Source organism: Zingiber officinale, chromosome 1B, assembly GCF_018446385.1.
Source record: "Zingiber officinale cultivar Zhangliang chromosome 1B, Zo_v1.1, whole genome shotgun sequence".
NCBI lineage: Eukaryota > Viridiplantae > Streptophyta > Magnoliopsida > Zingiberales > Zingiberaceae > Zingiber > Zingiber officinale.
The window spans coordinates 130,717,610-130,734,106 of NC_055986.1; the positions used below are offsets into that span (position 1 = coordinate 130,717,610).

Consider the following 16,497-nt stretch of genomic DNA (forward strand, 5'->3'; position numbering starts at 1 on the left):
TAAATGCGACAGTTTCTTCACTAGAAGCCATCATTTCTTGGTTTCTCCTCTCATTATCAATTGCTGACCTGTTTAATTACGCATCTGTATTCTATGTCATATATCAAGCTGCAGGTGCATTCGGCAGCTCAGCTGGCGATGTTTGAAGAGATCAGAAGTAAAGTTCTATTGATTGCCGGCCAAATCCATCTCCATGTCAATCCAATTGGAGCACAATGCAGCCTTCTTGTACGGTCTATAACACGAGCAGCTTTCATCACTGCTACACCACCAGGAATGGCGTCGTCGTCCTCCTCCTCTCATGCTTTCTTCTTCGACATTGCACTCCTCTTGCTTTCACTCGCATCCACTCCTTCGGCCTCCAATGCCAACCTCTTCCGCGAGTACATCGGCGCCGACTCCAGCAACGTCTCCCTCTCCGACGTGCCGATAAACCCCGGCGTCGAGTTCCACTTCATCCTATCCTTCGCCGTCGACTTCAACCTCTCGGCCCCGCACTTCCCCACCGACGGCGTCTTCGCCCCCGCGTGGGACACCGCCCGCATCACCCCTGCCCACGTGGCAGCCTTCAAGCGCCGCCACCCAAACGCCAAGGTCGCCCTCAGCCTCGGAGGCGACACCCTCGGCGACATCGCCGTCTACTTCGTCCCCTTCTCCGTCGACGCCTGGGTGGACAACGCCCTCGCCTCGCTGACGCGCATAATCCAACAGTACCACCTCGACGGCGTCGACATCGACTACGAGCACTTCGTGGCAGACCCGGAGACGTTCGCGGAGTGCATTGGGCGGCTGCTGGCGGCGCTGAAGGCCGGCGGCACAATCTCCTTCGCCTCCATCGCGCCCTTCGAGGACGACGACGTGCAGCGCCATTACGCGGCACTGTGGAGGCGGCACGCTCACTTGATCGATTACGTCAACTTCCAGTTCTACGCGTACAGCGGCAACACGACGGTGGCGCAGTTCCTGCGCCACTTCGACGAGCAGAGCCGCAACTACGCCGGTGGGAAGGTGCTGGTCAGCTTCGCCACCGATGACGAGGGAGCAGACGGCGGGCTGTCGCCGGAGCGAGGGTTCTTCAACGCGTCGAGGATTCTGAAGGGGGAAGGGAGGCTCGATGGGATATTTGTTTGGTCTGCCGATGACTCCAAGAGAACTGACTTTCGGTACGAGGTGCAGTCGCAGGACTTGTTAACGGGCAAATATTAAACGTCGAAGCAAATACTAGATTCTATACGTTGGGTTGGATCTTCCAAAATCTAAAACACCTAATAGAATGATGCTCAAGCGTGGATCCCGGGTTGAAACTTAGGGATTTTCTCTTCTCACAGATTTGAGAAAGCGGACCATTTGTATCCACAATGATAATTTACTTACATTGGAGATGTTCTGATCATCCAGTCTACGAGCAACAGTCACTCACAGAGACGACTAGAATAAACACGACGCTCAGACATAATAACTAATGAATATTTCTGCTAGTTTCTTTGGTACAACTGTGGATACTGTCACAAATCCTCACGAGGAGCAACTAGCAATGGCAATTCTGATTCAAACTAGCAAAGCAGAACGTGATGCCTCATAATAAAAGAATGAACAATCTGCATAAAGCTTAGTAAAGTTAATAGGATGGCCTCTAATCCTCTCCTTCTAGCAAGCCCTCAAAGAATGTGATATATTTGAAAAAGGCACCACGAAGCACCCGAGATTTGTCACAATAAGAAACTTGTGTATAAAGTTTGAGCCGAGTGTTTGTTTAATCCGATCTCGGACGGTTGGAACCACTTTTACGGTGACGGCTATTGTATAACGGCAACAACGAACCAGATCCATGTTTCCTCCTACCAAAACACCGCCAATACAGGACTAGAGCAAGTAGCAATATACCAATTGGAATTGCCCATCTGTTGCAATAATATAAATGTAAAAGGAGAAACAGCAACGGGAAAAGTTGGGAGTTAATTTAGCAAGTGTTATACTTTTATGTGAGAGAAACTTGCCTGTCCAAGTCGAGAATAGGACTATACACTATAGTTTCCCAAGTAGACACGATGACGTGCCAAGCAGGATTGTAATATAGCGACTCTGATGACCAAAACATTCTTGTGTATGTCTCTAAGAAAATGAACATCACCCAACCAGCAATCTCGAATAAAATAAACTTGACGATGAACCGGCCCACTATTGCCACGATGAGTGAGAAAGTTACCAACCAGTTGCAAAGTCTCTGGTTGTAATCTTTGATGAAAAGCGATCTAGCTTTACCCAGCATCTGAGGAAATCAAAGTTCAAATAAACATAATCATTGGTTCACCAAGTCACCCATAGAGGTCAGAAGCTAGAAAAAATATTGGCACACAAATTGATATAGTTTTTAAACCAAAAGTCGATCATAACTACTACGCCTGGCACCATTCACTTAAACTATGTAACCTGGAATTAATCATAAATTTCAATGAACGAATTGCCAAAAAGTTAAAAAAAAAAAAACACAAGTGCATCTACTTAAGTGCAGTCATGGAAGAAAAATAGGCAAACTTTCTTTAATGACATTAATAGAAATAATGTTTTTTTTTGGCTAGATATATTTGGTACTAGTAAGATTGGTAAAGGCCTTAAAGGTGGATAGAATGTAGACGCATGTCCGGTGGCAGAGCTGCATTCTGGTCAGTTAGGCCAATAGACACCACCAAAAATTGGCAGTTGACAACACAGAAATCTGAAATCATCTTCTTAACTCTTAGCCAAAATAATGAAAGAACAAATAAATTAAGAAAAATAGTGCTCCACTTCAATTTAAGTGAATCACATAATATATAATATTCCTTGGGAGAGATTTCAAACAAAAAAACATATTATAGGAAGTTTGATGGCACATAATCCTATTTTATCGAGGTTTACAACTTATACAATGTTTGAGTTTGAGAGCATGGTCTGCACAAGAATGTAATTGGTTATAAGTTATAATTGCAGTTTATTTCCATGGAATGATAGAAAAATCTCTTTCTAGTGTGTGTGTTATGAAACCAACAATTTAAAGGTCAAATTCAACAAAGGAAATGAAAGTTATAAGTAACTATAAAATAGGATGCTGTACCCACTTCATTTCAATAGTACACAATATCATGAATAATTACAATTCACACACATTAAGATTGCCACAAATTGCTAATGCACATGGTTTAAAATATTGAGTCGTGCAAGATAGCACACTGAAATTTCTCATTCCAGTAAATTAATACTGATGGCTGCAATCTTTCTTATGGCAACTAAGTCAAACAATGACGCTTAGAATGCTTCAACACACTTCGCACTCATCAAAGCATTTCGAGATGAATTTGACTAATGAAATCTTAATTAAAGTTTGAAGGTTACCATGGCTGTTTATTTAAATTTTTTTCTCCAAAAATCTAATTCAATTGTCCATCCTATAGTCTTATCTCTCAGAAGTAAAAAAAGAAAGTGAAAGGTAACTAAAGTAGTAAACCTCATCTAAATTTATATTGGTACACTTCAATACATGTTAAAATGTGTCTAGTGTTGGTACAATATGCTACAATAAAATTTTAATTCAATTGATTGTATATAGTATTCATAAATAAACTAAATGAAAGAAGATTGGTGTAAAACTCTTAAATTCATCTCACCGCACTTAGTTGCGTTTAAGCATGTTGAGTGTTACTACGAAATGATACTCTTAAAAACTGATATAAGAAATAGTTTAGCTTTCTATCTATGTAATTTGCATTTAAAAAAGATTCCTAAGCTATTCAAGGGGATATTATGCAATTGAGTGCACTTTGGTAATCAACTCAAAAAGATACATCCTTGGCATGTATAAATTCACATGACACATATAACTTCTTAAGTAGTGGAAGGATTGTTAAATTAACAATAAATTTTTTTTCTTCTTTTCTTTAATTTCCAGGCTGAGGCTTAAGTATTTATTTTACCGATAATGACTACAAGCATCTAGAATATTTCAACAACTAATTTTGTGAAGAATATATAGTGCAACAAAATAATAAATTATTGTTATAATAATTTCATTCAAAATAATACATTTAATAACATCGACATTAAAGCAAGTCTGTAAAAGTTTCAAATGGTAAAATCAAGTTGATAATAATTATGAATTTACTATATATATAACAAGGGAAGTCTAAGAACAGCATCTGAAATAATGTCATGCCATAGTGAATCGACCAAATTTGGAGCATAACTTTCAAGTATTAAAGAAAATGGAAGAAAAGAAACCAAGATTTCATTTACTTTCCTAAGATCTAGTTGTAGTAAAAAAAAATATTAGAACTTAATGACATGAACAGAAAAGAGGCAGCTTTTATTCTTTGATTGTTCAATTGGTTAAATTTTACCTTCGTCATTTTCTGCTCATACATTTCTTTTGAAGGTCCAACACACTCACTCTCAAAAGTTTGATTGCAGTGAAGAAAACCATCGTTGAATTTCGCCATAGAAGGAAGTCTCATAACTTGAAGATGGTCCATTTTATCCTCACACTGCGTGTATCGCGATTCACACAATTTTGATGACTGATATTCATTTGTAAGAAGGATTGTTCTGAAAACCTGCCAATGGATATTACACAAGTAAACATAATAAAGTATAGGAAAGATCCAAGACTAAATTTAAATAAGAAAAAGAAAAACCACTTCCCAAGAAATAGGTCAACTTGCACATCAAAAATTGATTTCCATAACATGAATAGAGAAATATTATGATCTATCTCACTATGTGCAAGTTCAAATTCATTCTTGATGCATGCTATGCAACTATTCACTGCCTAGTTCATTCCAAGCATAGTATAACACCGTTAAGAGTTCACAAGCAAATAAAACCATGAAAACATGAATATTTCAAAAAATGCATGTTCACATTTAACTCAATTTAACAGGCTAATATGTATAGTTATACAACAAGCAAACACACTGGAATTTAAACTATTAAAAAAGGACGAATAAGGCAGTTCTAAGTCTTAAGTTTTGTACCTTTAAATTATATACATGTTAATTGCTAAAAAGCTCCCATGCAGTTCCTAGTATTTATAATAAATTCAAGTAAATTTGCAGTTCAAACAGTTTTATTTGTCAGTTCTTTTAACCTATCTGTGAGAAGTGAACTAACATATCTACCAGTAGACCAACTTAAAACATGCCAAGCTTTTGTCCTTGAAAAAAGCAATGCACCTTTTGTATTTCATAATCAAGTTTCAAAACAGATTGTGCAGCATGATTCCGACCAAAATGTTGGTGATCAAACAATTTTTTAGCTTCCACTTTTGATTCTTCATGAAACTCATGTAGCCTGTTCTCTTCTACTGGTAGTTGCAGATTGTCCATTTGCTTGCTGTACACTTTCAAGCAACGTTCAAGAATCACCTTATTGAATACTTCGACAATAGAGCCTGTGGTTGGAATTTCTCCTTTATTCAAGGCTTCAATAATCTGAAAAGAAACCAATGATATGATTTAGAATTTTCCAAATGCCTTTTCTTAGTCATGTTTTTCAGATTTTGAAGGTTTTAATATAAGAGCAGTATTAGTCTGATGACTGACCATCAGTACAAATCCATTACCTGTTCCAGGAAAGCTACAAAATCATTTCCATTTTGAGGTTTTCCCCTAACAATCTTCGGGCGAATGATTGATGTAACAAGTTGTTTCAATTGCTCCCTCTTTTTCACATACAATTGATCCAGTTCGCTGTCGTTCAAGTCACAGAGTTTCGTCCTTTGGAGATGAGGCTGTCAAGACTCAAGGTTTTCAATCATCTTCTAATCATGAAATTGAAATAGAAATAAAAGATGTATGTTAACTTGCACAAGCATAATTTTATTACCAAGCATCGGCAGCATAACACAGTTATGAGAAGAGTGAATGACAATAAGATAACACAAAGACAACACAATTTTGGAGCTTTAAATCAATATTCAACTTTAGAAAAACATAAGGAAGACCAAGAACTTCAAACAAAACATGAATCATGGGGGCTTCAAAATGTACTTCATACATGCTATAATAGATTACACCATTAGCAATTGATGTTAACTGATGTATTGAAGAGTTGTTAATTGAAAGGCACGCACAAAATAGAGATTACAGGAAGCATCTTAAAATGCAGCAGTAGACAAATTTATCATAAGTAACCTTGCAAATTTTTCTACAACCACAGGCACAAAAGTATGGCAGATACTCGTGAAACCAAATTAGATAACTCAGCTTCATATATATTCACAAAGGGAAATGGAAAACCATGATGCTTCAATAAACACTAGATGCTAATACCCCCAATTTATGCACAAATGAAAGCTTGGTACCTTAATATAACCATTGAAAATAAGCTTTGATTACCATTTGCAAAAATATTGAAATGGCAATTATGCTTAGCAAAATGAAATGTAATATGCATGATATTTCACAGACAATGAAGAATAATGATGGCTTGCCATAGAGAACTAAAAATAAAGTGATTCATACCGAAAAAAACAATTATAGGAACTGTAATAGGCCAAGAGAAGTTAATGAAAGCATACCTGCGGCAAGCTAAAAGCTGTGCTATTATCACCCATTATCGCCAATGAATCCCGAATTTGGTTTACCTGATTCACCACATGCAAATGGATGTAAAGAATGAGCGAGTGCATCAACCACTACCTCCTTACAAACAAAATGACTGCCAATAAAGGCAGGCAAGGATGGAAAGCCAAAGTTTGCTTATTCATGAAGTTTGACTTTACAGTTTGAAAGAATGCAATACCTGCTCAATGTTTTTGTCACCTGAAAATCGGAAAATAAGATGCAGATAAGTTTTCAAGGTTACTAGCAAGATTCTCATCAGTATCAATCACACACCAACAGACTACGGGCTAACACTGACCACTGCTATTTGGTACATGCCGAAGGGCTTCATTCACCATTTCTTGAACTGACTTTCCTTCTGTTTAAACAAAATAAGAATCTATAGTGAAAAAGACCGAAGCAAGACATTTGCCACATCTATGGATATTGAAAGACAAAGTATATAAGGTAGGCACAAAAGGGATAAAATTGTAGCAAAGCCATCATAAATGATAAAGCAGTATTGAGCAATCAACAGTTAAATATCTAAAGCCACATGCATAAGCTGAGACACACCAGAAACACTATCTTACTTCTCCTGCTGGTGATGCTATGATTTGTCCTAGGTCAACTGATCCTATCAAATTACTGAAGTCTACAATATTAATATCAGTATATCACATACATCTACTAGATCATGCTCAATGATACTAAATTAGACACTTACAATTGTTGGCAGATAATTAAATATGTGCAGATCATACATTTGCAAACCCTCAGGAGAGCAGACTTTACTCTCTTCTTGTAATTTACTTAGCTCATGTTGCAAGTAGAATGGCTATCCTTATGCCAACATTTCATGAACTTATTGTATTCATCAGTAGTTAGCATATTATTGAAGGAAAGAAGATTGCTTACGTAGGAAATCTCGTTGGATAAGCCACAAAAGTTTAGCAGGCTCAAAAGCAACATCTTGCCCCTGTATACATATATAACAACATAAATAACTAAAATAAACACCTTACCAAAGAATGGAACACTAGACAATATTATAGTACCTTGACCCTTTTGTCCAGAAAGCAACAAGTCAGCAAAACACGTAACAGTCAGGAAGGGAAACCCAAAATAAATAAATTTTTAAAAAAATTGAACTTAGTGCAATCCAAAATAAGACCTTCCATAAAATTCTTCTGCAATTTCAATGGCAAATGATAACCTAGATACATCAGCCTCACGAATCTACAACACAAACCACCAAAGCAAAAAAGAATGAGACTAGACTGCATTCCTAAGGGAATAAAATAATCAAGAGTTGATTGGAAGAAGTTACTAGTGCCCATTATAGGCTGATCAAATTTCCAACAGATGAAGAACAAACCGTCTCAGGGAGATTATAAATGAGCACAGAGCTCATAATCGTAGCCAGAGCAAAGATCCTGAAGAACACAAAAAGAATAAATATATAACCTATATCTGATGGAGAAATTATTCTAATTTCCAAATTACCTATCATCATAAACATTTGATTTCCCAACACTTTCAAATCCTTCCGTATCTAGGTATAAGACAGATATTTTTTCTCCATTAATATCCATTTCAACAGGTGTTCCCCAAACCCATATTCCTACACCAAAAGATAACTGTTTATTGAAGGATATTAAATGTGATAAAAACATATAAACTATCAAAAAATATTGGAAATTAGCTTAATAAAAAGTCAAAAACTACAAAGACAAATACAACCAAAGATGACTGAATATGAACCTTTGGTCTTAGTATCACGCATATGTCCTACACCAAACCCTGTGCATGATAGTGAGGTCAAAGAATTTTAGCATTCAGTGATATGACAAAAAAAAAGAACAAATAGAAATGAACCTTCATCACATGACAGGGAAAGCAGTTGGTTGAGAAGAAAGGATTTGCCTGAGCGATATGGACCAATGACCTGAGAAATTATTTGTTAGAATCTGAAATGCGCGTGCGCGCGTGTGTATGTGTGTGTGTGAGAGAGAGAGAAAGAGAGAATCATATAGATGTTCCAGGTCACATGTCACATGTTCATATCATTCCCCATTTAGAGTTGAAGAACACTCTTTTGTGGAGAGCTGGAATCCTCCATAGTGCTTTAAAGGCAATGGATCATGTGAGCTCAGTAAAAGCTTAGTGAAAAAATAATAATAGCACAAATAACCAAATTACAGTCCTAAATATGTCAAACTTCAAAAGAGATGGAGAAAAGACAGGAACAATACAATTGGACTAAAAGGAGTGTATAGAAAAGACCAGAGGGGTACGAGTAGCCTTGAAAGTCATATAGGTTGCAAAAATAGAAGAAAAAAAGCGTAAATGTTTTACAACAATAGGTTTGTTTGAATACATTTAGTTATTTCAATTTCACAATCATGTTCTACAAAAAACTGAATGAAGTTGAAATTCCAAACCTCAACCTTAATTTGTTCTAGAAACAAATGAGTGACTGTGCATAATTGTGTTTTGGAAATGAATATGGTTTTGGGTTATGCAGTGAAATATTACTCAGACAATAGTATACATTTATGCACGACAGGAATGAGTAGTAAAATAGAATAATATTTGAAGTATCTGTGGTCAAAGGCCAATGGTATTGAAGTCATGACTTAAATAAGGTGGAAGTATTAATCATATAATCTAGAGTTAGAACAAGTTATAAATAAATGCATGACTGTGTCTTCCAGTTTTTGAATATCAAACTTAATTTCTATCACTTTCCATTGACTTTGATTTTCAGTTAGTACTTAAGCTGCTACTAACCGCAACAGCAGCTATAGGGGTTGTAATTCTTTGAATTGCCTCCAAACCCTCCCTTGCAAGACGAAGTTTTGTATGCTCAGAATCTGGCACCACTATTGGAAAACTGCAAAACGAGTATCAAAACTAAGATTCCAAAACAAGAGTTTCCTAACCCAAGCACAATGAAACTTCAAGTTTTCCCAACACCTTATAGCTATACTAATTAACAACGGAAAACACTATATAGAGACATCTGCATTTGATGCGACAAAAAGGCTCCAACAACCTTTCTCCTAATGTTTCAAAATAGAAACAAAAATTGTCCTAGCAAGCTCATGACAATACACTGTATCGCAAATCGCAATCAAAGACCATCATGATGGAGAAATATTTTAAACTCTTAAAGGCATTAGGTCACTCTTCATTCTTCAAATACCAGATGTGTTCCACGGTTTTAGGACCATGCCATGAGGTTAAGCCTCACAATGAGCTTGGATAACATAGGAAAGTTTTTTTTTAAAGTTTATAAAACTCAAAATTAAAAATCAATTTCAGTTTTAATTCTAATTAATTTTTTTATTCTCAAAAGTTTAAAATGGCACATCTCTTGGTAAAGGCACAACCCTTTCCAATGTGTGCTTTAAAGAAACTTACTCTCTATAAAAATGAGTCATTCCAATGGCTCCATGCACTAAGGAATACTCTTAATCAAGAGATATTTAGTGCCCTTCCTCCCAGATTAACCCTGCACAAGGGTCCAAACTTCACCTTAGGCAGCAAGTTTCAGCTTGCTTTCGAGTTCTATTTCTAAACTCTTTATTATTGTGTTTTCACTAGAATTGTTGTCAGATTTATCATCTAACAATTCTTGCCTAGTGCAATTTTATCTATAATTATTTAATGGAGTTGATAATTACATTATAGGATTTCAACAACTTACAGGAGAAGATACAAAAATTTCGATCTTGAGATATGACACTAAAGTTGTATTTGTTGTTATAATAAGTGATAAGCCTCTCATTCAATTATTAAATATATAATATATGCACAAGTGAAGTTTTTGAATTGCTTGTAAAAAATGAAACAAAAAATAGTTTTCATTCCAAGTCAAACAGGAGACATCAAAGCATGAGATCTAATTCACGCACATACAATTGATACAATATAATTTGATGTATAAAAGAAGTACGCAATCAATTTTCATGCAATACATTGCATAGTTTTCTGAAAAAATGCTTATGTATGATTGGGATTAGACATGTGCATCTTATGATTTAGAACTTTTAAAATATGTATTTATTATCATTGAAATAGGCATTCTTGTATATAAAAGTACTTATGTTTTCCAAAACCAATATCATACTTCCATTAGCTACTGAACAACTTATTTTCCCATTTTATTGGCAAAAATAGGATTAATATCATGACTTGGGGCATTGTCGAAGGCTATATATATTGGACTACACTTGTCAATGCAATGATCGACTAATCTTCTATACTTTTTTGGGAGAAATGGCATTCTTCTAGAAGAGTGTTCCTACAATGGCAACCCTACCTCTACAATAGGTGGACTGTTGAAGTAGGTTAAAAGGGTAATAACAACATGATTAAAAGCCCAACGGAGTATATTTATTAATTGTTAAAATAATTCCAATTTAAAAGAACTTCCAACCCATTCCTATGGTGATTTGGTTGTGCTCCTACGTAGAGTTAAAATAGGAAGATTTCTAAGACCTCTAAAATAGACTTGAAGCACTAATTTCAGTAAGATGTAACTCTACAAACTCTACAAACAATCTCGTTGGGGCTTTGTTAAATGGCTATTTGTAGGCTTCCGCAATTTGGAGCAGAAGCATTCTAACAATAACAACAACAACAATAACTAAACCTTATCCCACTAGATGGGGTCGGCTACAGGGATCCTTTTACGCTATTGGACTCTATCTCCTAGTATATTATCATCTATATTTAAATAAATTTTATCTTGTTTTATTATTACTAACCAAGTCTTTTTGGTCTTCCTCTTCCTTGTTTGATATGTGTACTTGTCATAGTTTAACATCGTCTAATTGAAACATTTATTGGTCGTACATGTTCGTACCATCTTAAACGTGTCACTCGGAATTTTCAATCAATAGATACAACTCCGACTTTCTCTCTAATGCTCTCATTTCTTATTTTGTCCATCCTCATATGTTCACATCCATCTTAACATCCTCATCTCTGTAACTCTCATCTTTTGCTCATGTGCACCAGTCATAACCTCTCTCAATCTCTCCATTTTGCAAAAATAATACTAAATACTTAAAACTCTTGGTTCCGGACAACACGTTCTCTCCTATTTTAATAATTGTTTCATTACGTCCAATGTTGCTAAACTTAAATTCCATATATTCTATCTTTACTCTACTAAGCCTAAAACCTTTCACTTCTAATCTTTTCAGTCAAAATTCTAGTTTAGTATTTACTCCTTTACGTGTCTCATCTACCAAACAATATCATCTGCAAATAACATACACCACGGTACTGTGCTTAATGTGTCAAGTTCATCCATAATTAGTGTAAAAAAATAGAGACTTAGAGTTTATCCTTGATTTAATCATATCTTTATTGGAAATGCTTCAATTAATCTGCTTGAAGTCTTTACATCCTCATACATATTCTTAATTAGCTCAATATATGCTACGCTAACACCTCTCTTTTCTAGAATTTTCTATATAATTTCTCTCATGTGTGGATATTGTTTTTGCTCCCAATACTTTTCAATAAGTTGCCTGAGAAAATGTATAACTTCTACTGTCGACCTTCTAAGCATGAACTCAAATTAATTTTTAGTCACCATTGTCTCCTTCCTTAATCTTTTTTCTATTACTCTTTCCTAAAGTTTCATGGTATGACTCCTTAGTTTAATACCCCTATAGTTTGTACAATTTTGTATGTATCCCTTATTCTTATATAAGGGAATTAAAATACTTACCCGCCATTGATTAGGTTTTTTTTTTTCATTTTCAATATCATAATTAAATAATTTTACAAGTCATTCAATATCTTGTTCTCTAGGCACTTCCATAACTCTATCGGAATATCATCTAGTCCAACGGTTTTTCTATTGTGCATCCCATTTTAAACTTATTTTACTTCTGAAATTTGAATTCTACGATAAAAATTTAAACTTCTATACTCATTTAACCTACTTAAATTACCTAAATTAAGTTGGTCACTTAAATCTTCATTAAAAAGTTGAAGAAAATACATTTTCCACCGCTATTTTATTTCTCCATCATTTACTAGTACCCTATTGCATTCATCTTTAATATATTTTATTTATATAAGATTTCTTGTCTTTCTTTCTCTTCCTTTAGTTATTATATAAATGTCTCTTTCCTTTTTTATCCAATTTTCGATATAACCGTTCAAAAGTTTCATTCTTTGCTTCATTCACTACTTTCTTAGCTTCTTTCTTGGCTATTATATATTTTTTTAAGTTATTCTCGTTCTTATAAATATATAATTCCTTATAAGCTATTCGTTTTTTCCTTCACTTTTTCTTGTACTTTCTCATTATATCACCAAAATTCCTTACTTGGTGGTGCATGTCCCTTTGACGCACGGAGTACACTTTTACCTACTATTTTCAACTTTGATATCATCTGATCCCATGTCGTATTAGAGTTACCGTATATTTCATCTAATACTTGTATTCCTACCTTCTCCTTAAATATATTTTGTTTTCCATCCTTTAACTTTCACTACTTAATTCTATGAGTCGTATATATTTTCCTTTTATTGATTGAAGCGTATATCCAGCAGTATTAACCTATATTGGGTAGTAAAGCTTTCTCCAATGATGACCTTGCAATCTTTACAAATCTGTCTATCCCTCTTTCTAATCATAAGAAAGTCAATTTGCAACTTATTATTCCTACTTTTGAACGTGACCAAATGTTCTTCTCTTTTCTTAAAAAAATGTATTAGCTAATATAAGGTCATATGCTATCGCAAAATTCAATATAATCTTCCCTTCTTCATTTCTCGTTCCAAACCCATAATCCCATATACCCTCTCATATTCCTCATTTTTCACTCCGATATGTCCATTTAGATCGCCTCCTATTAAAATCATTTCATTTAGTAGAATGTTTTGTAATACTTCATCTAGGTTGTCCCAAGACCTTGATTTGATAGCTTTATCTAATCCTACTTGAGGTGCATATATGCTAATTACGTTCATAGTTTCTTTCGTTACTACTATCTTGATAGCTATAATTCTATCTCATTTTCAAACTACTCCTGCAACTTCACTCCATTTCTTATTTTACTCTTTCCTATGTACCATAACTTAAAATCCGAGTTCTCTATCATCTTTGTCCTCTCGCCTACCCATTTTATCTTTATACACACAAAATACTAATTCTTAGCGGAAGCATTGTAATGCCTAAAAAGTTAGGCTAAAAGGAATGTGTTTCAAGTGTTAAAGCTCTCCATGTCTTTTCTGATGGAGGGTTTAGTACTGACTAAAGGTTTAAATTCACTAAAGTGCCTCGCCGCCCAAATGCTGTATAAAATGCAAATTTAAAAACAATTTTAGTTTTAATTTATATTTTAATTCTACAAATTTTATTACTAAAAGGGAACATCTATGGGAAATGCACAACTGTATTTCTTGGAAAAGATTAATTTTATCGGTGTGGCAAGTCAAGGAGAGAAAAATCTCTAAAGATAGCCCTAGAGTCCGGAGTTGCTGTATCTAGAGTGGGTTTGATGTAGGCGCTCTCGATGAACACCTTCAGCATACTTGGTTGTAGAGAATAGGACGATAGGAAAACTAGCTTAAGAACCACAGAGATACAGCACCCTGCTGGTGTCAACAAAAGGCTATCAAGCATCTGGTCCTTGACCGAGTTGAGTAATTCTTATCTAGTAATGGAGCTGCTGCAGCCTGCAGGGTGTGATAAGACATAAATTGCAGATTTGACGAACAGAGAACAGACAGATGATATCATGCTGTACTTAAGTTTCTTCTGTCTTTGTTGCAAGTGATAAATAATTAACAATCTTTATGCATTTAGTCACAAAATCATTACTTATTTCATACAGCAATCCAAGAAAGTATCCTAGTCAATCGAAATTGCAACAGCTATTGTCGATGGGCACAAACAACAATCAGCAGAAAATTTCGACCTTTCCACCAAAAGAGTCAACCTCTTCGATAAATCCCACGCATATAATCACCATTACGAATCACAAAACGAAAAAAAAAACAAAAGGGATCGCACTTACGCTCGGCGAAGATCGACTGGGTCATCGGAAGTACCAGACGCAAAGAAGCCAAAGACCACAACCCAAAACGCAAAAGCCCGCAAGCAAGCACCCATCTTTCTGCGCCTCCTACCTTCCACAACCGGATCTCATTTAGCAAATCCCTCCGCGGCCCAAGATCCGAGGAGCCGCCCCGCCCCCGCCTACAGGAATAGCTCCTAGAAGAGAGATTCCCACCTTCTACAAGATACGTATCGCTTTTACCCGCTCACCTCGGTGATCCCACAGCCGAAAATACCCGCGAGGAGAAGCAATCGCAATCTTGGTGCTGGGGTTTTCTTCCGAGAGAGGCAGCCAGAGAGACGACTAACGCCAAAGAAATAATTGGCGTCGAGCTCGGAACCCATGAACTCGAGAAGTTCCAGCCGTTTATTTGACTTTGATAGTCGCGCTTTGCCTGATGGACGGCCATCCGAGCTATTTGTTTATACCCAAATAATCCGTAAGGGCCACCGACTCATTAAGGAACGTAATTTACTAAATATTACACTACATTTGGGGGCTTTTGTCATTTCGTCCATTTATTTCACTAAGAACCGCCTCACATAATAAAATTTACAATTTTCACCCTCAACGGGTTAATTAGGAGGCAATTATTTTAGCAAAATGCTGGATTTGATGTATATAAAAAGTCAACGCAGTTTTAGAATAAAATATATTGAATAAAAAAATATGCATATTGAATTGGAGTAAAAAAGGTTATAATTCAAGGGTAAGAGGGTCCCAATGTCCCATGGCATATTTCAGAATCGGTCTAAAACAATACAAAAAGGTAAATATATATGATTCCGTTCGGAAACTGAGTCGGATGGATCGTCGAATGAGGTGATGAGAATATTGACTGAATCGTGACGTTCCGGAGGAAGGGTGTGCTGAGATGACTTATGTGTTGACCAAGTCTTCAGAAGTCTTCTGGTCAACGCTACCTGCAGCCAGCGACCGGCTCCCCCCCGGTCCCTGGTACCCCGAGGCTCGAGGCAGATCCAACGAACAGATGAGTAACATGCTAATAATATAATAATGAAATAAATAAGAGGTGAGTACGGGAAACGTACCCTGGCCCAGGGGGCACCCTCAGATGGGACGCTGCTCGAGTTGTCGCGACCTAGAAGAGTAGGTGATTCCGATCAAGCTAGAGAGCTAGGTCTGGCAACACGGAGCTGAACGCGGCACGGGCCCGGAAGACGATGACACGAGATCGGCACGCATGCCGAGACATAAGATCGGCATGCAGGCCGAGGCACAAGATAAGCACGCCGGTCGAGAAACGAGATTGACATGCAAGTCGGGATACGAGATCGGCACGTAGACCGGGATATGATTCTGGCACGTAGGCCGGGAAATAATAGCACTAAGGAGACTAAACACGAATCACAAAGTCTGAAACACAACCGCGGCTCGAAGGCCGGAACACAGCAACGGCTCGAACAAGGAAACGACATGCTGCCCGGGATGTGACAGCGCGACATAGGCTAGAACAGCGCCTACATTGGAACACCGTGCACAAGCCAAATCGGCGCGAAGGCCGAAACACTATTGAAGCGGAACACGATCTGATATGTGATCTACGGCAACAGTAAGTACTAATGGCGGCTGCAGCCACCGGAGGTGGCACGTGGATACAACTACTGTCGCAACGCTGTGCCGACGATGGCAGATGACGGACGGAAAGCTGGCGTAGTAGCTAGCTGTTGCGTTCGAGAGAGAAAAGGAGGAAAAGGGTAGAGGCTAGCGACGAGAAGCGTGGTCCGACAGCTGGCGAAGGCAGTGCGACGACTTGCTGGGAGAGATGCCGGCGGTCCGAGACTGCTCGCCGGGAACTGTGGAAAGGA

General features: G+C 37.0%; 2 protein-coding genes across 2 annotated transcripts; one reads left to right on the forward strand and one right to left on the reverse strand.

Moving 5' to 3' along the window:
- The first annotated feature begins 93 nt into the window (after nt 1-93).
- LOC121979399 (chitinase 2-like) lies at nt 94-1,393 on the forward strand. Its single transcript, XM_042531394.1, has one exon. It carries the CDS (start codon nt 94-96, stop codon nt 1,204-1,206), a length of 1,113 nt encoding a protein of 370 aa, XP_042387328.1. The 3' UTR covers nt 1,207-1,393.
- On the reverse strand, nt 1,330-15,007 carry LOC121979378 (guanylate-binding protein 4-like). Its single transcript, XM_042531375.1, has 17 exons — nt 14,627-15,007; nt 9,369-9,471; nt 8,454-8,523; nt 8,340-8,378; nt 8,082-8,199; nt 7,954-8,011; nt 7,750-7,814; nt 7,634-7,640; nt 7,494-7,554; nt 6,895-6,954; nt 6,775-6,794; nt 6,551-6,616; nt 5,594-5,761; nt 5,205-5,462; nt 4,374-4,586; nt 1,998-2,269; nt 1,330-1,901 (listed from the first exon to the last, which is right to left on the reverse strand). Exons 1-17 carry the CDS (start codon nt 14,719-14,721, stop codon nt 1,754-1,756), a joined length of 1,821 nt encoding a protein of 606 aa, XP_042387309.1. The 5' UTR covers nt 14,722-15,007; the 3' UTR covers nt 1,330-1,753.
- Nucleotides 15,008-16,497: the final 1,490 nt, after the last annotated feature.

Bases quoted from the DNA above. Each gene is read 5' to 3' on its own strand.
- LOC121979378 (XM_042531375.1), bottom strand. From the start codon at position 14,721: ATGGGTGCTTGCTTGCGGGCTTTTGCGTTTTGGGTTGTGGTCTTTGGC. The intron at 6,617-6,774 runs GTATTGCATTCT...GTGGTGAATCAG, and splicing joins GTGACAAAAACATTGAGCAG to GTAAACCAAATTCGGGATTC. The intron at 1,902-1,997 runs GCAAGTTTCTCT...TTATTGCAACAG, and splicing joins CCTATTCTCGACTTGGACAG to ATGGGCAATTCCAATTGGTA.
- LOC121979399 (XM_042531394.1), top strand. From the start codon at position 94: ATGTCATATATCAAGCTGCAGGTGCATTCGGCAGCTCAGCTGGCGATG.